At 44.2% G+C, this 24,553-nt stretch overlaps 1 protein-coding gene across 3 annotated transcripts in view; it reads left to right on the forward strand.

The window, feature by feature from the left end:
• Positions 1-23,793, forward strand: part of ADRA1D (adrenoceptor alpha 1D) — a 39,720-nt gene extending 15,927 nt beyond the window's left edge. Inside the window, exons 2-3 of one of the 3 annotated variants that reach the window (XR_793488.4) lie at positions 19,866-22,701; positions 23,089-23,793. Coding sequence is in view for 2 of the 3 variants with exons in the window: in XM_003206056.5 (XP_003206104.1) it covers positions 19,866-20,434 (569 nt within the window). In the remaining variant the exon portion in view is untranslated. Of the gene's footprint in view, positions 1-10,237; positions 10,311-19,865 lie in introns of all 3 variants that reach the window. The other 2 variants (XM_085223730.1, XM_003206056.5) reach the window with 2 other exon arrangements.
• The last annotated feature ends 760 nt before the right edge of the window (positions 23,794-24,553 follow it).

The following is a 24,553-nucleotide window of genomic DNA, read 5'->3' on the forward strand; positions in this document are numbered from 1 at the left end:
ATAGCCAACTGGTGGTGTCTCACTCCAGAGACTTTATTGCCTTGATTTTGAGAGCTTAACTGTGCAAATGTCCACCATTAGGACATCACAACTGACCCGCAGCAGATGCACAGAAGAATGCCACACACACAAAAAAAAAGTGCTTGTTTTCAGCAGAAAGTTTGATAATGGTGTGACTAAATTACCCAAGGGAGATCCTGAAGGTTGGTAATGCAGGTTTGGGATCTAGTGAAAGAAGATAGGAAGGTCACCAAAGGAAAATTAAACTCTGTATTTCAAATTGGCCCACAGCGTTGGCCAATTTTTTGCTCTGATTAGGCTTGATTTTGTTTCTAAAAAGAAATATAAATTCCAATACAACATGCTTTGGCATCCCTGTCCCTGGACCTCAAAAGAAAAGTTTTGTTTAGAAATGTTTCAAGAATGAAACTCTGTGTTTGACTTTAAAAATTATTTCTATCTCAATAGCTGTGGCCAAAACACTGTTATGAGTATGTTCTACATGAATATTTGCATTTGTCTCCCCTAATCTGCACGCTTCTCAGTGAATGAAATAGCCAACCCATATATTTTTTCCCCTGCTCTCATCAGATGTATTTTTTTTTTTATTTTTTTTTTCTGGCAGGCTGCATGAGAGTTATGTCAGGAGAGATACCCTGGTACTGCTTGGAAAGCACTTGGGAATCTCTATGTGTAAAGGGATTAAGACTTTTGGAGAATGAAGTGGCCGTGTGGCATTGCTATGAACAGCCATGACATTTCCTAATCATACCCCACTTTCCCTCTGGAGAACAAGTGGCAGGCTGAAATGCACCTTTGTTGATTTGTATATTTCAGAATTACTTTAAGTGGTCTTTTTCAAAGGACTTCTAGTGGCAGAGAGTGAGAAAGGATGTCCATAAAGGAATAATCACCCTTGAGCTCTCCCAAATCCCAGGCAGGAGGGGTCAGTCTGACATTCTTGGCTTGCAAGTTGAACATGCCCTTGGCTGCAGAAGAAGCATTAGGGGCCAAGGAAAGCAGAATTCTCTGAGCTCTGTGACAGGGACAGCTTGATATGGTGCTGTCTTGGCTGTAGAGGACTGTGAGCACATCATCTTCAGAATGGATACTCTGGGGAAAGGAGGGGGAGAATTGGGACCAGACCACCGTGGAATGTGTCACAGGCAAGCTGCAGGGGGGAAACAGTTGTTTCCCATTGAGAAACAGCTGAAGACCCCAGTGGAGGAATAGTTCAGGGCGCAGATGCTCTGCAGGAAAAAGCATGACCCATTTCGTGGCTTGGGACCTTGCCCAGTGACACACCACAAGAAACTTGTTCAGACCTCAAGTTCCATCTACAAAGCACTCTATGTATAGAAATGACCTAGTTCCACTGTTGCTGTGGACAGGAAAACTTAAGGAGGGCTGGAGGTACATTCAAAAGAAATCCCACACAAACAGGGAGCAGATTGTTAGCCTCCAGACTCATCTGTCCTCACTGCACCATGCCCTGGGTGTTGGTGAATGGCACTGAGTCATGTTCAGCCATGTCAAATTCTTTTGTGTTATCTAAAAATCTTTCTCTGAGGCTCTGAATTTCATGGCACCCTCGCACCTCCTAATGTGGGCCACAGCTGGGACATCTCTGCCATGAGAGATGAGGAACAAGGGCAGGTTCTTGATCCTGGAGGTCCTCAGTCCCCTCTGGGAGTCCTGACTTGATCTGCAGGGTCCATCCACAGATTGCACCATTTCCTCACTCTGAGTGAGCATCCAGAGATTTCTCTGTGCCAAGGAATCAAAGAGAAGGTGATGACTTGCTGTCTTTTGCAGCTAATTGATGCCAGGCCTCCCTGTTCCTCAGGGAGGTCTCTGAGGGAGCCAAGCTGGAGAGGTCAAAAGGAATGGACAGAAGACAGAGATGATATGGATGTACCAGGCAGTGAGGGGGGGCAGAGAGCACCTTTACCCTGGAAGAGAAATATCCCAGTTGGTCCAATGGTCATCCCCTCCTTTGAGGATGAATTCTGTACTGATTTGTCACCTGGTTCCCAAGGGAATATCTCAGGCCAGCCAAGTTCTTCCTCTTCTTGTTCAAATAGCCCAGTGCAAGGGCCAGAGAGAAAGTCAGCCCCGTGACCAGGAGTTCTCTGGAGAATGTGGCTTAGAGGGTAGTAATCATGCCCTGAGATAATCTGAAAAATGGTGTCTATTTGTTAAGGCCTGTTCTGATCTTCTCCAACCACTGGAAGGACTCTTTTCAAACGAAAAGCAAAATTACCTTGGCAGAAGTATTTTGCCCTCACTTCTCATCAGCAATCAAAAGAGAGACCTTAGTTTGCTATTGCTTACGTCATTTCTCTTCCCCCAGATCAACAGCTTAATTCTGTGTCCAGCCCAGCATGGCTGGGGGTGGAAGTATTGCCTTTTACAGCACTCAGAGCTGCAGGGCTCAGAGGTCTGATGGCATCCATGCTGCTGCAAAGCACAAGCACGTTGGGCAGACCTGTATGTATTTCCATTTGCAAAGTTGAAAATGGCTATTCTGGGTACAAAATTGGCAGCTTAACTGTCTGCGGGTGATTGATTGGCATCTTTTTGTATTATATTGCTAGGAAGTATGTATGGTACATAAGTGAGGAAACAGGAGTTAGAAACAAGAAAAGAAAACCAGTAGGCAGAAGTTAAAACTGGAGAAAAGATACACTTGTGCAACCTCTACACTCCTCCTTCCTTTATGCAGCCGTGGCAGAAGTCTCTGCACTCTCCAATGTCAATCCAGAGTCAGCAGCAAAAGCAAACCATTCCTCTTTGACTTTCTCATAATATTTGGAGTTTGGATTCAGCCTCCTGCACACCTGTGAAACACATATCATTCTCCCGTGTGCAATGGTCTGAAGTAAGAGAATTGTAGCAGCTTAGAATCATGGGATCAGTCATAGAATGGCCTGGGTTGGAAAGGACCATAGAGACCATCCAGTTGCATTTCCCATGCTGTAGACAGGGTTGCCCCCACCAGGTCAGTTTGCCCAAGTCCCCATCCAGCCTGGCCTTGAACGCCTCCAAGGATGGGACATCCACAGCTTCTCTTCCTCATCACTCTCTGAGTAGAGAATTTCTTACTAACATCCAACCTAAATTTCTCTTCCTCTAGCTTAAAGTCATTCCCCCTTTTCCTTTCATTACCAGACCATGTAAAAAGTCAATCCCCCTCCTGCTCATAAGCTCCCCTCAGGAGAAGCATTTAAGCAGATACAGAACACAGGAGATTCCCAAGTAGTGCATTTCTGGCCAACAAAGGAGGATTTCATTGGGAAATGCCAGTTGGAAAACCAAGTGGAAATGTTCCAGGTTTAACAACCTCTACTTCAATTGCTACTCATAGCTCCAGGGCAGTGCTTTCATGCCAGTTTCCCATGGCTTTCTTACCATGCAACCAGCAGGCTGAAAATCTTGGCAGCTCTGTGCTAACCCGGTGAACGTTCCTGGATTCAACACAAGTAACCTGGAAGCCCTGAGTACACTGGCTCCAGAGAGGGCTTCCTAGAGCTTTGAGGTTTCCTGGTACAGTCGTGTTAATATTGGAGATTTTAGGGCATTCTAGATTGAAAAATTCTAAAGACTACATGACTTCCATTCTCTAATCTCCTCTTACGATCAAACCATGGAAAGCCTGGGGAGTATATCTGGGCAAGAACTTCACATCTTCTGAACCCTGCAATTGGGAAGGCTTGAAAAAAGGGAGTCTGCCCAGTGGTGCACATCTGTCAGGCTGTGACTGGCTGTTGGCATGGCTCTGTAGATTAACAAGCATTTCCTCCTCAGCTGGTAGTTCTCAGGGTTACATAGATCCATCATTTTTAAACAACAGTGTGCATTGGAGGTTCTTGGAATTTGTTTATTTGTTTTTATTTATAGTTCATTGGAAATTTTCATTAATTTTTTATTGCATTCTGTTTTGGGAAGAAAGCAAATATCAAACTGAAATTTCCCACAAACTAGACATCTGGATTTCCAGAGAACATTGCTCCCAAGCACGCACTGACACACTCTGCAAAAGCTGGTTCTTACAATTCCACCTTTTCATATTAAAATCATGGGGATTCGTGACATTAGCTTCATAGAAATATAGATGACCAGGGCTGGAAATTATCTTAAGAGATGATCTAGTTCCTCCCTTTACTTCAGGTCAGAGAAGCTGGATTTGGCTTAGAACAGGTTGCCAGTGAGGTTGTGGATGCCCCCTCCCTGGAAGCATTCAGGGCCTGGCTGGATGGGGCTGTGGACAACCTGGTCTAGTGGGAGGTGTCCTTGCCTATAGCAGAGGAGTTGGAACTAGATGATCTTAAAGGTCCAAACCAAACCATTCTGTGATTCTATGAATATTTCCCTTACTTGGGAATTTCTGATTGTCCTGACACTGAAATTCGTTCCAGTGTGCATCTGCTTTTGTTACTTCATATATCTCAGGCAGTGCCTGTGTCATTAAAAATCTGCTATATACAGGTTATCACTGAGGAAAAAGCTCTTAAGTTCACCAGCAGTGCAAGTTGTACTGTATATTGAAAACTGACTCTAAATTCAACTCCTGCTGAATAATTTCAGCCTTTGCAAAGCTTGTCTCCTTTTTCCCAGTCTTTGTAAATAGCTCTTTTTTTCTCCTAGGATGTCCCTACATGTAACATAGACACGAGCATCCTTTCCCTGAGGCTGACTGTCTCATGGTATGAGTTAGTTTAGAAGATGGCCATTAGCAAGGAAGAACTCTCAGCTGACATTCCCATTTCTTTACTGAGGCAGTGTCAAACATCTGTCTATGTTATTCCCTAAGCATGGAGTAAGGTCACATCTGCTGAACAGCTTACTGCTTTACTTTCCAGAGGTGACTCAAATACTGCACCTCCCCACACATTTCTAACTGGGGAATCACATAGATTTCATGTTTTGTCCCTTCTGATCAGACATGGACTTAGTGGTACTAGTAATGGGAGTGAATTGATGTTCTGTATTTGCTTTTAGGAGATGCCAAAGAGGTTATCAGAAGAGGGCAGGTGCAGCTGTGCTATTCTTACTTTCCAAGCTTGGAGGACATTTGAAAAAAAATACTCTTGACAAGGTTCAACCTTGTGAGTTAGCCCTTAGGTAGCTACATGGTTACGTGCAGCGTTTGGAACAGAATTAGCCCTACTTCCATGGAAAATTCATCTGTGCATGGAGAGATTTGGGCATTCCAAGAGTAATGGGGGGGTCCAAAAGCCCCCTAGGGTACTAAGGAAGTCTTCATCTCCAGATACATGAGGTTGAATTGCCCTGCCTTTATTTTGGGATCCACGTACAAGCACAGCAGCCCAAACGATTTTCTCCATCCCCACCATTGCACACACACCAAGACATTTGTTTTTTTTATTTGATTCAGTTAGAAAAGCATATTTTTTTTTTTAATCAATCAAGGAGCTTCTGGCTGCAAACAGTAATTACTACCCTCATTCCTTGCTATCTTGGATCATGCACTTTGCAAGTCAAATGCATATGCATTTGAAGACCAGAAGTCTGGTCTATCTCTGTGATGCTACATGGCCTGATATGTAATTAGGAGATAGCAGCCATCAGCATCAGCAGGATTGGAAGAGCTGGAATCAGGAGATTTATCTGCTTTCCTCTTGAGACAAATGCCAGGAGGTCACTCTGTGTGTCATCATCATGCTTAGCCTGACAGAGCCCCTAAAGTAGAGCGTGAGGTCAGGTACCAGACTGCAAAGCAAAGGGACACCCCAGGCTGCTCTCACCAGTTGCTTTGAGTCTCCAGATCTGCCCAGGAGTATTGGTGTGTGACGCGTTGATTTCTTCAGCAGCACAAGAAATGCAGCTGTAATGCTGCTGGGACCTGAATGGCTGTTTGAAGCTGGCTCTAGTCTCTGCTGATGGCATCCAAAGGGCCATGCAAACATTGCCATCAGTGCCAGCAAGTGACAGCCATTCTTTTGAGAGGAAGAGCCCAGAGTGCACTCTGTGGTTCTTGTTTCCTCTCAGCTTTGTTTGCTGTGGGCAATTACTGGCATACCAAAAGGTATTAGCTCTGGGTGTGAGAGTGCAGAGAGTCCGACTGTTTTCAAATACCAACATTGCAGCTCATTGTAATTAATTTAATGTTGATATGATCCCCAAGAAGCAAAACCTTCATTGTACTCAATTAAACCTCTTGACACAGAGGCTTGACTCATTGTCAGTCGCTCTAATTAAGAGCAAATGCATAGAGATGTAGACATCACAGCATATGTGTATGTCAAACACAGGGAAGGATGTTGCAAAGGGGAATAAAGTCTACTACTAATTCCACTTCAAGCAGTTTTTGGAGCAGATGTACTGTTCTCAGACAGTTATTGCACTTACTGTATCTGGAGCCCCTTTGTAACATGGCAGTTTTTACACTTGTCTTATATTCAGGTCCCACCTCATTTTGGAATAGAGTTTGCTAATGTTAGTCACAGTTTACAAGGCTCGAAGTTTCTGTCTGCTGTGATTTACTGACGACACAAGCACCTTGTTCAATAACTTCTTCAACTCACCCCATTACTCAAAAACATGTTTTTTCTTAGAAAGACACTCAGGACTGCAAATAATGGAGAACCCATGTCTCTAGTCATGATTTTTTCCAGTTCCTTTATATCATTGCTATTAAAAATGACCACTTACTTTCCAATGTAAATTTATCTAGCTATAAATTCAAGCCATTAAGCTTTTCTACTGCCTTTGGCTGGATTAAAAACTCGTTTGCTATCAGAAATGTCTTCCCCTGTATGTCACTGCAGTGCATGAGCAAGCTGCTTCAATTTCTCTTGGATAATGCCAGTAGATCACACTCCATTAATTTCATGCTCTAAGTCAAGATTTCCAGACCTTTGCATCATCTCGTAGAGCTCCTCAGAGCATTTTCCATCTCCTCAGCATCTATCCTGCATTGCGGGCACCGAAATGGAACATGGTTTTCCATAAGAGCTCCCTCCATTTTTCACTCTTCTTTGGTCCAGTTCATCTGTTCCTTTTCTTGGCTTGTTTATGATCCGAGTTTTTGTTATTATTACACTCCATGAATCACTGCTCCGAGGTGGATCGCACATGTCTTTTTGCCAACAGCCTTGACAGCCTTTCTGTGAGGGAGGTAGCTGCAAGATCAAGTCATCAACTGTTACTGGAAAGAAATGTATTTCTCTAAAGAACCATTTCACCAAAATGCTCCCATGTGCTGCTCTTCGGGGGGGTAAGAGCACTCCTCCAGAACTGACAATATTGCTACTGTATGTGATCCTGGGATTGAAACAAGGAAAAGTTCCTCCTGTTCAGAAGGATTTTTTTTTCACGCAAGATGGCCATGAATTTAATGAGAGTTCAGAGCGTAAATATTCTTAAAATCTGTACCATAACATTCATGCTGGGTACCATCAGGTGACTCAGCTTCACCCACTATTACAAGCTATTTGGGTACAAACAAGTTGATAGTCCTGAAGAAACACTGAGGCAGATGGTTTCAGCTGCCAGCAAAATTGCTCTTTTCAGTGTTTTGAATATCTGAAGGTGATCTATAGGAGCAGAGAAAGAATCTGGTGGTACAGAAATCTTCTGTCTATGTCTTTGCTCAGGGTCTGATGAGCAAAGGTCTTGAGGGCTTATGTCCTATAAGAAAGCCTAAAGATTTGAGGGTCTGGGGCAGTGCTCTGTTTTTGCATACATTCAGAAAATTTAACATAGAAAAACAGAATGGTTTGCGCTGGAAGGGACCCTTAAAGGCCATCTGCTCCAACTCCCTGCAATGAACCCACAGCTCCACCAGGTGCTCAGAGCCCCATCCTGCCTGACCTTGTGTGTCTCCAGAGACGGAGCATCCACCATATGCTGGATGTAGGAACAAGAAAGATCTGTGTTGCAGGGAAGCTGGGTCTTGTCTCAGAGCAAATGCAGTGTCTCTGTTTGGGGGCAGATCTGTTGCACAAGGTACACAAGTGATTTCTGCTCAAAGATCAGCAAGCCTTGGGGAACCACTGGGAGTTCCCCAGTAGACACCAGATTCTTTGCCTTTAGAGAACACTGCTGGTGGAAGTCCTCAGGTAAAGCAAAGTGTACATGGCATGGTTCTTCATTCATCAAATAAACGTCTCATTGGAGAGAGGTGGCAAGTGTGAAAAAATTTTGTGATGATGGGAGGAAAGGACATAACAATTATCTTGACAGGGATTGCCCATGAAAACAGAACTTTTCTAAGAAGATGTGGAAAGTCCACTTAAGGTTAGTTCCCTGGAACAAGAAGTCAGTATGCAAAATTAGCACATCTAAGAGTTAATAGTCAAGAACACACTAAGGCAGGCACCCTTGATCCCACAGCTATTACTTTTGGGCAGTGAATGATGAGCAGGAGATGCAAAAAGGCTTATTTATCTGGTGAAAAGGAAGAGAGAGGTAGGTGGGTATCTCATGGGATGTATACAAATGGAAATTGAATGCAAATTCCCATCTTTTCCCCTCAGAATCAGAGGTTAAAAAAGAAGTAGAGATAGGGCAGACATAGAGTGGGAACTTGTCAGTGGAGAGTGAGCCTCATCACTGTAATAAGGCTCTTTGATACATTCGTCTCCTCTCAGCAAAGATCCCATTGCCCTGTGCAGGCATTTAAACCAGGCAGTGTGACAAGGTCCTTGCATTCTCTTCCCTTCCCCAAAAAAGTCTTCTTAACACTTCCTGTGGCGATAAACCCTGAACAAAACAACATGATGGTGGTTGGACAGCTGTTACAATCCTTCCCAGCATCTCAGTGCTCATCCCAGGCTTGGCTCTGCTGTTAGGTCAACTGTATAGCCATTTTTTTGTGTGTTTTATGTCATTTTATCTTCTATTCAGCCATGACATCCAGATGTGTGTTTCAAGTAAGAAAAGAAAATGATTGTCTGGGATTTCTGGCCTTGTCACTCCTTCCCACTGACAGGTTGTGACATTATTGTGACATAAGTGTTGGAAGGGACCTGAAGGGACCATCAAGTCCAACCTCAACACAACAATGCTGGCAAATAAAGGGGATAAGGGGTCTATGCATTCCCCATGTGCTTGGCACTGCCACAGAGAAAGTCTCCCAAACCAGGATCAGCATGCCGTTGGCTCTGCTGCCCATTGCACCAAGTTCAGGACAAACTCTTTCCATGGTCCCTGCTAACAGCCTGAGTGCCCCTCAGTCAAAATCTGTTCCCTTGCTCTGTGCCTGTTGACTTGACCCGAAAATATGGCTTAAGCCAACACTGCTAAATAACCAGATAAAAGATGCACAACAGGACATATCAGACAGATGACATGATCCTCACCATGCGGATGGGGGCAAGGACTGAGGAGTGTCCTTTGTGGCACTACTTCGTGCTTCGTGGTCTTATCCCTCCAAGCTAAGGCTTCAGGAACTGTTGGGAGCTATGAGGATGTTGTTATCAGCATTCCTGATGTATTTTTGGAGCCCTGTTACAGTGACCCATTGTTTTCTGGGGGGTGAAAAAAGCCTGCTTGGGGAGTGTAATGTTTTCAGAGCTTGATATAGCTGAAAGCTGGTTTTTAGGGTTGGGAGATACAGAACAGCTTTTATCTGTCTCCTTGAAATAATTTCAGGCTAGCAAGAAAAAGAAAATAGAAACTTTTAGAAAAGTTTTCCTTCTTGTCAGAAGTCAGAAAGAACAGCAAGCAGTGAATAATTGCAGATTTTACTGTGCAATCTAACTGTAGAAGGGCTGTGCCTTGGAGCTTGGTGCGGAAACCGGGCATGTGTTGGAGGATTTTCCACACCAAGTTTGACAAGAAACAAGAAGTTGGCTGGCTGGTCTTGAATAACCCCTCCTAAGCCTACACAACAGGTCCGGGTTTTTCATGAAAGCTGAAAATACCAGCCTCCCCCAGTCTTTCTTCCCCACCCTTTCCTCCATGACATCACAGCTCGCAGCTCTCTGGAGGATGCTGTTCAGCATCTTTCACAGCCAGCGACTCCAGGAAGGGACATGGGCTGCAAGTGGTGCTGTGCCAGGCTCTATGGCCGGTGACGTGCTGTCTGCTAGATTCTGATATAAACAGAATGTCCTTGGGACTGGTATGGTGGAAACACGCTAAGGAAGCTCCCACACCTCCTCCAATAGCGCATTTTCCAAAAGCTGGCGTCCCGCCACTACCAAGTTCTCCATGCTTAGGGCCATAAGCATCGCAAACAATCAGCTGAAAACAGTTTTTCACCTTTTAGGTCAATCATCCTTTCTCTATTTGTGCCCTGGTGATGCCTACCCACTCAAGGTGATTGCTGCTTGCTTCGCACTGTAAGTTAAAGCCAGGACTCACGAATTTTGCTCTGGGGGAGAATTTTCTTTGGGTTGGGCCCAGTGAAAAATTGAGTTTTTCCTTTGAGCTTCTTAGATCTGGCCTTAGTGTACATAAAATGCCATGTGTTCCCAGCAAGATTCAGCCCTTCCAAAGCCTACCCTGCAGCCAAATCTGATCTACATATTTACGAGCTTGTAAACAGGACGGGGCGGGTGAGTTCACATTCTTAGAAAACCAAGTGCAGAGAAAAGAACTTCTGAGTTGGAAAAACAAAGAGTAGTCTTGGGACCGACCCAGCAAACACAGTGATTTTTCCAAGACTCAGATGACTTGCTTGGGAATTATTCTCCTCTTTCTCTTCTCCAGGATTTCCCAAGCTTTCTACTTAGTGGGAAAAGAAAATACACATTCTCAATGTTTCTGACAACAGTGGAAGAGACAGTTGTCAGAAAAGGGATATCTTGTCTTGGAGATTGGTAGAAGCCGGGCTTCTGTTTGTGGAACCCACAGAGGAATAATAATTATTTGCATAGGAAGCTTTATGAGAATACTCAACACTGCTGAAAGGATTTGCTTAGAGAAAGCCAGCTGCAGTGCTTCACACAAAGTCATTGTGTTTGCTAATAAAAGCAAGAACCAATAGTCTAGAACAGTGGTTCCTAAGTTGTGGCCTCCAGACCGCACTGGTCTATGAAATCTTGATAAATGGTTAATGGAAAAACAAATTTAAGGGGAGCCAGGCAGTCTGTAAAAAGTGATGAGGATTAACAGCTTCTGCTTCAGAAAAGCTGGAGAACAACCAGTTTAAAGCCCTGTACTACACTGATTCATCATTTATAGATATAGAAGAACAAAGTTTTGTGGCAAGGGCTGAGGAAAAATTTTTGCAATCTACTTGCAAAAATCTTTGATGATATTCCATGAAATATATGCATCAAACAAGATATCAGAGAGTTAAGTCATAGCAATGTGTCTACTGACTTACCCACCTTGTGGGGAAGATTGTCATCACTTCATTCATTGTAATACCTCAGGTTTCCTCAAGTAGATTACTGTAATGAATCTTCAATAGATCACTCCAGAATAATTTTTGCCATCTCTCTTCCTTAGTTGTTGTGCATTAGTCTTGATTCAGCATGCATTTAATTGAGTTGGCAGCCACCTCTATGCTATATTTTCATCTATCTAAATAATGATGCTGATAGTCATAAAATTCTTGTTGATTTTTTAGGATAGTCCATTAAATAAGTCATACAATATTTCCTAATATTGACCAAGTGCTGCATTAGTGTGAAGTCTATTGGGAACCTCTGCTGACAAAGACTGAAAAACAGATCCAATGGATTGCCAATGGAAGCCAGTTGGAACGCAGAGAAGTAGAAATTCCCCTTAAATACACACACCTCCTTTTACAGAGGGACTGAATGGATACTGTATATTCCTAGCCAATCCCATGTTGAACTTAGCCCCATATTGACTTCACACAGCATGTTTTTTCTTGGGAAATAGCAAGGTCGCAGCAGTTTATCACCAGTTGTATGTCTAAGACAAGAAAGATACAATGGGATGATAAAAATTCCTCAAATGTCCTATATTTAACCAAGTCACACCCGTGAGACAGCAATGTAAACATCAGGAAGCTAAGGACATAACTGGAAGGCTGTTAGCTACATTAGCTGCTTGGAGTTATGGAGCACCAAAACAGCGTTTTGTGCAAACCAGCAGTTTAGGAAAATATTATCCATGACGGCGAATTTTCACAGGTTGGCTTCATACACATTGTGTGTGTATGGTTAGCTGACAGGGAACTTGAATAAGTAGCATCTGTGGATTATCTTTGCCTGTAGTTGAAGTTTTGTCCATAGAGTAACAGAATTATAGAATTGAGTTGGAAGGGACCTTTAAGATTCATCCAGTCCAACAAACAAAATGTGCAACGTTCCACTTCCAAGGCCACGTCTACTCCTACTTTACAAACTTGCCTGTAAATCCTTCCCTCCCCCACGGGCCAGTCATACTGGTTGCATTACCCAAAAGTGTGTCCAAGACGTTATCATGCACGGAAGAGATCGCCAGGCTCAGATGCAGCAACACCATCGTGCTCAGGACACTCCAGCGTTTGCACGACAGAGAGCCACGGGAGTGCTCCTCTCTGAATGACACACTGATTTTTGTATTGCCCTGGAGGGAACCTAGCAACATCGCATGGCCATTGTGTTCATTCAGATCCCGAGCCAGATGGAAATTTTCTTTTCAGAGGCTGCTCCAAGCTTGTTTCCTCTGTTTAACCATGCAGGCAAGAATTTCACTGCGGTCTCTGTTGTGCTTGCTCTAACATCAGCAAGTGAATTCCAATCCTCATCCTGCTCAAACAGAAAGATGAGCTCTTGACATGCAACTCGGTTACCCTGACTTCTTCCTTCTCTCTGGAGACTTATTATTGTTATTTTTCCTTATTTGCATCAGGCAAATAAAAACCTTCCTTGTATTTCCCTTTGGATTTGCCAAATTGGTGAATCTTTCAGACGTGCTTTTGTTTTGTTTTGCTTTCCTAATTTTATTTATGTCCTTTTGCTGAGTCTCATAATTTTAAGGTTTGTTTTAAAGTTCCCTTTGGGGCTGGAATCAGGCTCTTATCTTGAATCATTAACGAATAGGCAGTTGGATATACATCTATCTTTCCCAAGCATAATAGATGCTGCAGAAATATTACTTTTAAGGGAGTCTGTTCTAGGAGCCAAATAAAAAAAAAAGAAGAAAAAAAAAGCCGACATCTTTGTCTTTTTATTAATCCTGTGACTCATTTTTAAAACCCATCCTCCTACATACCTCCGATGGCAAGTTCATCAGGTGACTTGGGATTGATGGTCAACAGCAATCAGGGTCCTGACTTCATTGCAGGCATGAGACAGCAAATGGGTCAACATTGCTTTCTACAAAATGTGAAGCAGACGTTCAGTCCTGCCCTTCATTTCCTTGCAAAAATGTTTTCTTAACCATTTTTCAAAGCTTTAAAAATGGAGAAATGAGCTTGGTTTGCAACGTTCAACCCCAGATGTGGTTTCAGAATGTCTCTGCCTTTGCTCTGCCAGGTCCTGCCCAATTCATGTCCACATAGCTCCTGTTAGATACCAGGAAGCAGTGAAAAAACTCTCATACTGCTGACAGAATTATTTGAAATGGATGGTTTTACAAATCATGCCACAGGGCTACAGAGCTGGAAATCGTGGGAATCCACTCTTACCTCTTCTACAGATCCAAGACTCTGTACATCTTTAGAGCAAACTCTATGCAGCAGCAGGCCATAGTCCCCAAGGGTAAATTAATTTTCCTTTATTATTTTCTGCAAGACATTTGTCTTTATAGATCCCTAAGTAAAGATGGGAAGCGTTAGATTCAGTTCAAGGTAATGAATCTTTATGCATGATGCTAGCATGGGGTATCCTGTTCCTTGGAAGAATGCTAAAGATGCATGCTCTTCCTGGAGATTGCCTTCTGCTGTTTTCAGTTGTGTGACCCCAAACAAAGCATCAGTGGCCTCCCAGCCTACACACTGGGTCCAGACCTGACTTCATTGTAGTTTGGAAACTTGATCTCTGCTCTCTGGTGACAGTGACAGGACTAAAGGGAATGGCATGGAGCAGCATCAGGGGATGGTCACGTGGGGGTTAGGAAAAGGTTCTGCCCCAGAGTGCAGAGGACGTGGAATAGCATAGCCAGGGCAGTGAGCACAGCCCTGAGCTGCTAGAGCTCGAGGAGCTTTTAGACAGTGCTCCCAGACACAGAGCTTGCAATTGGGATGATCCTGTATGGAAAGAGGAGTTTAAGTTCATGATCCTTATGGGTGCCCTCCAATTCAGGATATTCTATGATTCCAGACTTCACAGTCTCTGACCCAAAGCCTCTCTTAGGCCCCATGCACTTTCCCAGTGGTCCTACAGAATAATTAATCTCTTGCAGGAGTGATGGGTCACTGGAAGAACAGCCCACCAGAGTGGATCTTTAGTCTTAAACAGACGCTTTGCATTGTATGCTCTGTGATGTGGCATAAAGGCATATGGAAGTGATTAAGGGTGCAGAGCTTGCTGCAACATTGCTAGGGGACTTCACAGGCATGTCTTGTTGGCCTTTTGAGAACAGTCTCCATAGTGAATTGTTCCCTGGATGAGATGTACCTGGAGGGATTGAGCTGGAGCATTCTAAGCAAATTAACACTTTGGACAAGTTAGGTTTCTGTTGGTAGATCCTGTAGATGCTGTTAGTTTAGATCATAGAATCGTTAAGGTTGGAAAAGACCTCAGAGCTCATCCAGTTCAATTGCTAATCCAACCGCACGACGCCCACTAACCATGTCCCTAAGTGCCACACCTACCCATGTCTTGAAAGTCTCCAGAGACAATGACTCTACTATTTCCCTGGGCAAATGTGTGTGTGACTCTTCATTGAGCCACCCTTTGTCACTATGGGAGGTTCACTGACAAAATATTCCCAGTGATGGGAGTCACAAGGGAAACTGTTGCATAGAAAGACTGCAAGACTCTTCCTACGACAGGAGACCATGAGATGCCAGTGACGCTAAGAATGAAATTCATCCCAAGTCACCCTCATCTGCCTTTATATAAAATGGTATCTACCCATGAGCTAAGAGTCCAGTTGGGGAAAACTGAATGTGATTCACCTGGCCAGTATGGGCTAAAGCTTCACTATGAGACGGATTACTCCATCCATTCCACTGACACTGTCAATTATGCTACTGAGTGCAAGAGGAGCCCTGGGACCTTTTTAGATGCCTAAACTTAGATGGGTGAGTTGGTTAGCAGGTAGATTTTCTTGGAAAGATTCACATGGCAATGGCTTGCCTTGGTGGTCCACATTCACAGGATTGCTTTGAGAAAAGTCCCAGTGAGAGCTCTGAGAGTAAAAAAGGGCAATTTCATCCAAATTTCTACTGATGTGGCATAACTTAGAGGAAAGCTAAGGAGACATCATAGAATCATAGAATCATAGAGCCCTTAGAGTTGGAAAGGTTCTTCAAAGGTCGATATCTCTGGGCAAACCACAGCATATTAGGAGAGCAGTGAATTACATCAGTAAATTATGTGAATAAGGTTCTGCTACATTATTATTTGCTTGCTTGTGGGAAAACCATGCTCAGTTCTCAAATTTGATATGCTATTGAAAGTGCCAAGGTTCTCCAAAGCTTCCAGAAACCTCCATGGATGGCATCTTCCATCTTTGCATCTTCTGCCCTCAGTTAACAAGGCTTCCCTGAGCCCCACCACATTGCAGACTGTCCTCTCTGCCACAAGGACCTTGCATTCCATGGACTGATGTGCTTTGGCGTTGCTGGAGCTCTCCAGAAATAGCCTATCCAACCACCAGTATGGGACAAAACAGTGCTGCCAAGAATGTCAGCAAAAAGTAGGGAAGGGGTGGTTTCTCCATACTCTTCTTCCCAGCAGGATCAGTGTGCAGAAGGTCAGAGAAACAGGCATGCCTACATGCAGCGATGCACACAGGCAGCTTACCAGGGTTTGCATTGGCATGACAGAAGCTGTTGCTTATCTGCAGCTTGTTTATGGGGCTGGGCCCATGTGCTCAGTTGGAAGGCTCACAGGCCTGAGGAATTTCACTCAATATCCTAATGCCGTTGTCCTCTGGGGAAAATACTGGAGTCACTGTGAACGTACTGTCCTCCTCCCTTCGCCAAGCAGCTCTTGAATCCATCCTAGGAAGGCATCACCACAAGATATGCCACCAGTTGCAGGGAGATGTTAACCCTCTATGAACCAGATATGCCTGCAGATGACCAGAGGAACTTATTGACAGTGGATGGAGGAGAAGGTTGTAAAAGACTAGCCAGAACTTCAGACTCCCAGCCCCACACATAGGCAGAAGTCTTTGCTGATATCCAGCCCATTGTCCCATAGTTTGGCAGACATGTCAGCTGTACTGTCCTTCATAGAAGTCCAACAAGGAGGAGTACAAGCTGTGTAATAAGTGGAAACTGACAATATATGATTGCTTTGGACGAAATTTAATTAATTTACTTCTTATGAGCCTGGAAGAAAAGAAAGAAAACACTTTGACTGTGGCCAGAAAAGACCATAATGAGCTTCATGCTCGTAAGTACTTTATGAACTAGAACTCAAAAAAGACTTTCAGCTATCCCCCCCAAGAGCACTATTATATGGATATACATATATCTAATAGGAGAAAATGAAGACCTCAGTAGCATCTGCAGAAGGCAGCACAGAACTTTTTTGACCAGCCAATGGAAAATATGAAAGATGAAGCTCTGCATCCCACCCTGCCTGGGAACATCCTCCACCAAGATACAATTGGGAGTTCAAAAACAGTGCTGTGACACAGGTCCTAAAACCTTTGGACTCCATGTACTGCCTTTGATATTGCCCTGTTATGTTTTTGATGTTTTGGGATCATCCAAATATGATCTTGCACTGTTTTCAAGCTCAAGTGCTAATGTATCATTTCTCCTTGCTATACCTGAGATTTTATTCCCGTTTAATATTTCTAGATCTTGGAAGTATCAGACTTTTTCCTGAGCATTTTAGGTGCCCATTAACTTAGTGCTTTCTTCCAACACCATTTCTGCCCAGGGAAGCAGTGGGATGGTCAAGAACCGTGGAGAAATGGCACTGAGGAACAAGATCAGTGGGCATGGTGGGGATGGGTTGGGTTTGAACTTGGGGATCTTAGAACTCATTTCGTGATTCTATGATCCATTGTCCTACAGCTCAATTCGTAAACCTTCCATCTATCAAAATATAATTGAATGTTCGTGTGTACAAAGAACAAGCTAATTCTCTCCACACTTTATTCTTTTCTTAAATTCTTCTTAAAGGCCCTAAAATCTCTTTCTTAGAAGTAACTTCCCAGTACTTACCAAGATAGCCAAATGCTCCAGCATACACAAGATTACAAGCCAGTGAACTATTCCTGTTCTGTTCATCCCAGTATGATCAAAAGAGGAAACCATGGATGCACACAGTACACGTTTCTTCCAAGGGGCATGCTTATTTGCATGGTAATGATGATGATAATGAGCCCCTTGTCTTCAGATGTACACAAGGTTCTAGGGGGTGAACACCAGCCAAAGTTGAAATACAGGGAATTCGTAGCTTGTGCTATTCAGTTTGTATTCACAATCTGGATGCTAAAACAAAGAATATAGCACAGAAACTGCACAGTGTAGTGAAGTTTTATTTTCCTCTTTCTCAATTCAAAAAAAAGTATTCTGCATAAAGCCATGGTTCCTCTAAGAACTGAGTGCACAGTGCAAACAGGATTCACAATAATCTGTGAAAGAGATGATGGCAATCGTCCTCTTTCTCTAGTGGGTAAACCGAGGCACAGAACCTCTCCCTTGACAAGAATATGAGTGAGATTTCATGCCTTGAGGATTTGTTTGCCTGCCTCGGCCCCCAGTGCTCACAGCAAGCTATGGCAGAGTCAAGATTGGACAATGTAAGGTCTTACTGCAGAGCTGAAAGCCAGGGAACCCATAGTCCTGAAGCTTGGACCAGGGTGGAACATGGGGTGAGTCCAGCAGGAAAATCACAGGATCATAGAATAGCTTGGGTTGGAAGGGACCTCAAGGATCATGAATCTCCAACCCCCTGCCACATGCAGGGTCACCAACCTCCACATTTAATACCAGCCCAGGCTGCCCAGGGCCCCATCCCACCTGGCCTTGAACACCTCCAGGGATGGGGCATCCACAGCCTCTCTGGGCAGCTGTTCCAGCACTTCACCACTCTCTGGGTAAAGAGCTGCCCCACCCAAAATGTATCCACCCATTCCTGCCAAGACCAGAAATTAAGGATAGGAATTGGTGTTGATCTTAGAAACCTACCGCTGGTCCATGTTGCATCAGGATGGAGTGTTGCATCAGGATCCTTAGGGTGGGCTGGGGGTGCAAGAAAAGGGGAAGGCTCAAAGCCGAGGTGGCTGGAGAATGCAGAAGACACTAAATGCAGTGCAAATGGAGACTGCTCCTTCACTGCTGGGCCTAAACACTCCACGGATGGTGTTTCTGTGGTTAGATTTTGATGTTGTGAGTAAAGCAGCCAATAAAGCTCTAAATTCAACACTATCCCAGAAGGAATAGACTCTTTGACTCAAACACAACCACAGCAGGGGCACGGCTTCTGCAAACCTCTATCCTAGCTCTGTTTGAAACCATGGACTGCACCACCAGAAGCTGCTCATTACTCCGCAAATGCCATCCATCTCCATGACAGCTCCAGGTCTTTTCAGCACAGAGACATCAGGCCTGCTTGCTATCCTTACTGAGTGCCACCCACAGCACATATTGACAGCCAGCATGAGCTCCAGCCCTATGGCTTGAGTTGACCTATGGCAGATATTTAATTTATACTTCCATGTGTGTGTGCTTTCCCTGTCTTAATCATCAGAAAATGTGGATATCTCTCTGTGATGGGGTAGCCCACATACCCCACTGTGTATGAGCCAACATACCCCACTGAGCCCCAGTTACAGACTAAGTCTGTCTGCAAACTCTGCACTGTGGAGGGGTGGATGAATGTAAGAAAGCTTTGCTTAAATCAGAGCTCTGAGTTTCCAGGATGATGGCTTTTTGGTTGTTTAGTGGTTGTTTTTTTTTTTCCTATCAAAAAAGTAGAAAACTACCACTGTGGGGACTTTTAATGCAGTCTGTGGAAGTTCAGAGCCTTGGTTCTGAATATCTGGCACCTGTTTGACTTGACTGTTTTGACACCAGGCTTTTGAGCATGGGGAAAATAATAATGATATCCAGAGCTAATGTTATTTACTAAAATACGAATTAACGCTCAGTCACATGGTGGCATGATTTGTCATCCAGAGCTAAAATTAAAAGAAATTAAGGCTGAGTCAGAAAGTTATTTCGGATATGAATGGGTAATACTAAGGGATGGGGCCATGTGGGAGCAACACTGACATCTTCTGGCTGCAAAGAAAACCTCAGCTGTTTTAGGAAAACCAGCAGGGACTTCCAGCACGGAAGGTGTTTAAGACCAGGTTGGATGGGGCCTTGGGCAAACTGACCTTGTGCCTAAATCAGTGGTGGGTATCCCTGCCTGCAGTGGGGTTTAGAACTGGATGGCCTTTGAGGTCTGCCTCCTCAGATTATCGAATCTTATCCCCAAAATAATACCCACAGACATTGCTGTAAGGTCTCAGAAAGCAACTCAGTCCCGAGATATGGAAGATGCCTCATGGATTTGGCTCTCCTGCATCAGTTTAGAGCAGGACAGTGACTACAAGCCCTGTTACAGTGGAGGCTGGGTGGCTCCTGCCAAGAAGATGGTATCATCCATCTTTATGTTCTATGCCTTCCAGTATTATAGTGCTCAGATTTTCACTTTGATATCAATAATATTGCAAGCCAAGGACCTAATGTCAGAAACACACCTTCAGCTTTCTTTCTGGGCTCACCTTCCAGGAAATGGCTGTCCACCAGCCTTGCAACACTGTGCTTCCATGTCCTTCCACTTTTTCTAACCTTATTTCTTTCCATCTCTTCCAAGGTTCTTTCTTCCCATCTCTGAAGCCCTCGGAAATGGTCTTCAAGGTCATCTTCTGGCTGGGATACTTCAACAGCTGCGTGAACCCCATCATCTACCCCTGCTCCAGCAAGGAGTTCAAGAGAGCGTTCATCAGGCTGCTCAAGTGCCAATGCCACCGCAGAAGACGGCCCATCTGGCGTGTCTACGACCACCACTGGCGAGGGGCCTCGGTGAACAGCTCTGTGCAGGACTCCGAGACGGACCTGAGGCCCAGGATTAGCACCCTGAACAGCTCCTTCATATTTAACTCCTCCTTGCAGGAGAGAGCGAGCAAGAGGCGAACACTCAGCTTCAAGGGCTGGAAAATGCTCACTCCTTTCCAGAAACCAGCATCCGCCCAGCTGAAAGAGAAGATGAACAGCCTTTCTAACAAAATCCGGGGAGGGTCCAGCAAAGGAGGGGTGACGGCCACCTACAAGACAGAGGTGGAGTCTGTCTCTATTGGGATCCCTCATGACTTTATGGAAACCATCGACTATCAAACATATGATTTAACAGACTGCTGTGGGTTGAGAGAAACGGATATTTGAAGCCATTGGGACAGGTGTTGATGGTTTCTTTAGAGGTATCTTGCAGAAAAACAAAGGGGTACCATCTATGGGTCTGTCAGGCAGACTGGGAGCAGCAATCAGGTATAAAATGCAGTTGCCCAAAGGTTTTAGAAGTATCCTCCATGGAGACATCAATTCCTTCTATGGGATTATGCATTCCTCAAAAAGAGCCAGTGGAGTATCCCATTGTAATGAGCTGTGGCAAGAGGGGGAAGTGTGGGGTGCACATGGCCTTCAGAAAAAGTCTGTTTCCTCCAGTGAGATGGTTATCTTGTACTTTGGAGGAAGCTGTTCAATTAAGGGAAAACAAGATGTCTTCTTTGCCTTAAAAACACCACTACTGGAAGAACTGAACCCCAAAAGGTGCAAACTCTGCCTTAGTACACATGATAATGTTTCCATCCGGAGGTGGCATCCAAAATGGATGCTGTGAGCAGGAGCTGATCCTTTAGACAACGTGCTGGGAGCTTGCAGGACTGTGGGGCTTAATAGGATCTCTGGCCCAGGCCTTTGCCTGGTGAGCAAACAGCAGTATTCCCAAGCAGGGACTGGGGGATCTTGTCCCTCAGCCATCATGTCTGCAGTGCCCAGAGCTTTGCCACCGCCACATCGTTTGGTTTTAGGACAGAGGAACAGTCCAGATGTATACACTGATCCAATGGGCATGCAGGTCTTTCTTCTCTAACTCCAACTGTGACACATTTCTCATTCCAGTTTCCAGTGAAAAAATGTGCAGCCCACTTTGTTCCAGCAAGCATCCTGCTGTGATACAGAGAAAGCAACTCCTTTTGATGTTGGCCATCCCCAGTCTTTTTCTTTCCTTTTCTTATTCTCTCTTACTGTTTCTGTCAAACAGCACTGAGTAAAGATGCATCCTAGGTGCTTTGCTCATGCTCACACTCAACCAGAGCTGTGGCTCAGCAGAGGTGTGGTGGGCAGACATAGAGCCATTTAAGTTCTGGCTCTATTACTCATTACTTAAATGGAGCTGATGTGCAGTGGGACCTCCCTCACATGGATGCATCTTCTCTCCAGTCAGGATCATACTGGAACATGAGGAAACAGTCACATTGCACCAGGAAGATATATATTGGATACAGGGAATGATTTCTTCATGGAGAGGATGGTCAAACACTGGAACAGGCTCTGCAGAGAAGTGGGGGAGTCCCCATCCCTGGAGGTATTCAAGAGGTGGATAGATGTGGCACCAAGGGACATAGTTCAGTGATGGAACTAGTCAGGTTGATGGTTGGACTTGGTGAACTTGAATATCTTTTCCAACCCAGATGATTCAATGACTTTATATTCATGACTCCTTTCCTAGGCAGCTTCCTTGTTCCTGACACATCAAAGCCTTAGCAGCACTTAACCTTGGTTAGTGTGGACAAAAGCTGTGTTCGTAAGAGTGTGGCATTTTATTTTGCCCTACTCGCAGTCTCACAGCCCCCTTCCCTCAGGAAGGCACCATGGCCTCCTCCCAGGATCTCAGCAAGGATGGAGTTGGGACAGGATAGCCCAGCCCCAAGCTCACAGACCCCAAGCTGAACAGTTCAGAAAAATTTGCTTGGCCGTGTATTCTAGGCATTGTTTTTATCAAGTTTCAGACTGTCAGTGAGCCTAAGAGTTTCCACAAATAATAACTGTAAGATTTAGTCATGGGCAGAGGCACAAGACACATAGGTGGTGGAGGCAAAGTCTGAATCTGAAGGTGAATTAAGAATGGGAACATGAAGATCAAGGGTGGAGACAGTGCTGAGTATATTCTGGATGGAAACTCATCCACATCAGCACTGTCCCCCAGACCTTTCAGGAGTCATTCATGAGCATGCCTACTGCACATTCACCTAATCATTTTAAGGATGGCTATCAAAGAAGAGAAACAACTCCCAGGCATGGCATGGAGAATGCAACTTCCTACCTGCTGTTCATCTGCTTTAAAGGAAATCTAAACCCATGCTGAGAGATGGCACTCAGAGTAGACCCTATCTCAGCACCCATAGTACCTTTCTGCCCCTTACTCAATGCAACGGACTCTGAACTGGATGAATTACTGCAGATTTTGACCAAATATTTTCCTCCCAGCCGTTAACCTCATCAAGACAAATGGGCAGCATTGCACTTACACTGAACTCAAATGCATTACTACCTGCCTGTGAAAGTCTAGCCAAGGGGAAGATGGGCGTTTGCCATTAGATTCTTTCTGATGCTCAGGAGCAGATCTGCCTCAGTGCCGCTGCACAGCCTCGGTGGGTATCCAGCCAGACACCCATAGCACTGAGTAAAGTGCTCATCCATGACCATACTGACACACATGCTCTCTTTATTACTTTTATATATGTAATATATAGAGAAGAGAAAGAAGGACTATTCTGAGTTTTTTTCTGTCTCTTAATCCCAATCTTTTAAAGACGTATAGGATAGAAAAGGAGGATTAAATCTGTTTAAGCATACATATGCATACACATATGCATACACGTACAGCAGTGCCCACACCCATTTACTTTCCCCCATTGTAGCTGTGGGTGTTTAATCAGGCCCCAGAAAATACTCTACAAGGTGCTGTAGGAAAAAATCTCAAATTCCACACTAAGAGAAAATACTCATTTCTCACCTAAGGCCCTCCTTTCTTTTAGGATATTGCATCAGAAGAATCCGTACTGGGACTGGATTCTGTACATCCTCATTTAGGGGAGACTGGGTCTGCCTGTGCTCCAGGGGAAGAAGGACAATGTTGTATGAAATGTGACCTAAGTATTTAAGCTTGTGCATTTCCCTCTGATTCCATTAAACTCCAAGCTTGGAAAAAACGAGCTCAGACTTCAGAAGGTAAATTTTATCTGATCCCATTGATTTTTGTGGACCAACAAGGGATGTGACCAGCTGAGGATAAGATCCCATTTCTCCGAATTTTCCAAGCGAGCCATTCCCAAAGCACTCACCCTTGGTTATCCAGTAGCAATCACCTCATTGCACTGGCTTTGTGCCACTGTTGCACCATCAGAGCTTGCTGCTTCAATGAGTCGAGTGTTGAGTGATGAAGAGCAGTAGACTCTCACGAGTCCCATCTGAGGAAGAAGGAACGTCCCTGTCAGCCTGAGCTGGACAGCAGTTGGGTTGCATTACTATTGTTTACAGTGTGTATATAAGTGTACATTTTCTTTAGCAGACATTGGAATTTTTTATGTATAGATTTTTATTTTTCATTCCCAGACGTATTTATTAGCCGGAGTTTTTCTGTTTTGTGATTCAAGTAATGTTGGATTGATGTAAGCTCTATGAAACAAAATGCACATATTTTTGTTTATTTGTACCAAATACATGCACAAACCTGTCTAAAACATGGTTGTGAACTGCTGCTGTGTCTGATTTTTATAACAGAGGTTGTAGGGGATGAGGGAGGGAGGAAGTAAAAATCTGTATACTACCAGCCACTGTGTTTTTCACAAAGGCTTTTTTTTTTTTTAATTCCACAAGGATTATCGTTCCCACGGGCAAGAATTTGTGATGACAAGTCAGAAGAGAATGTTGTCTACCTCATGCCACATAGGGATAAAGGGGTTGGACCAAGCCATGCCTTCTCCCAGGTACTACCTGCAGCAGAAGGGATGTGGATGCAGCCATGGCTTGTGAGAATGAAGGAGAGCAAGAGGAGGGAAAGCTATTGCACAGTCTGTGGGATTTGCATGGTTTATGGGATTTGAGTTTTTTATGTCATTGTTTGGTCTGGCTGGGATTATTCAGTCAGTAGAAGAAGAGGCTCAGGGGAGATATTATTTCTCTCTACAACATCCTGAAAGGAGATTGTAGTGAGGTGGGAGTTGGCCTGTTATCACAGGTAACAAGAGGTTATGGCTTTAAGCTGCTCCAATGGAGGTTCATATTAGGGATTAGGAAACATTTTTCTTCAAAAGAGTGTTCAGGAAAGGTGATGGAGTCATCATCCCTGGAGATGTTCGAGGAAAGAGCAGGTTTGGCACTGAGGGATACAATTTAGTGGACATGGTGGGGATGGGTTGGTGTGGGGACTTGATGATCTTAGTGGTCTTTTCCAATCTTAATGATTCTATGATTCTATGATTATGCTCAGATCTGGTGAAT

This window comes from Meleagris gallopavo, chromosome 4 (genome assembly GCF_905368555.1).
Source record: "Meleagris gallopavo chromosome 4, MGAL_WU_HG_1.1, whole genome shotgun sequence".
NCBI lineage: Eukaryota > Metazoa > Chordata > Aves > Galliformes > Phasianidae > Meleagris > Meleagris gallopavo.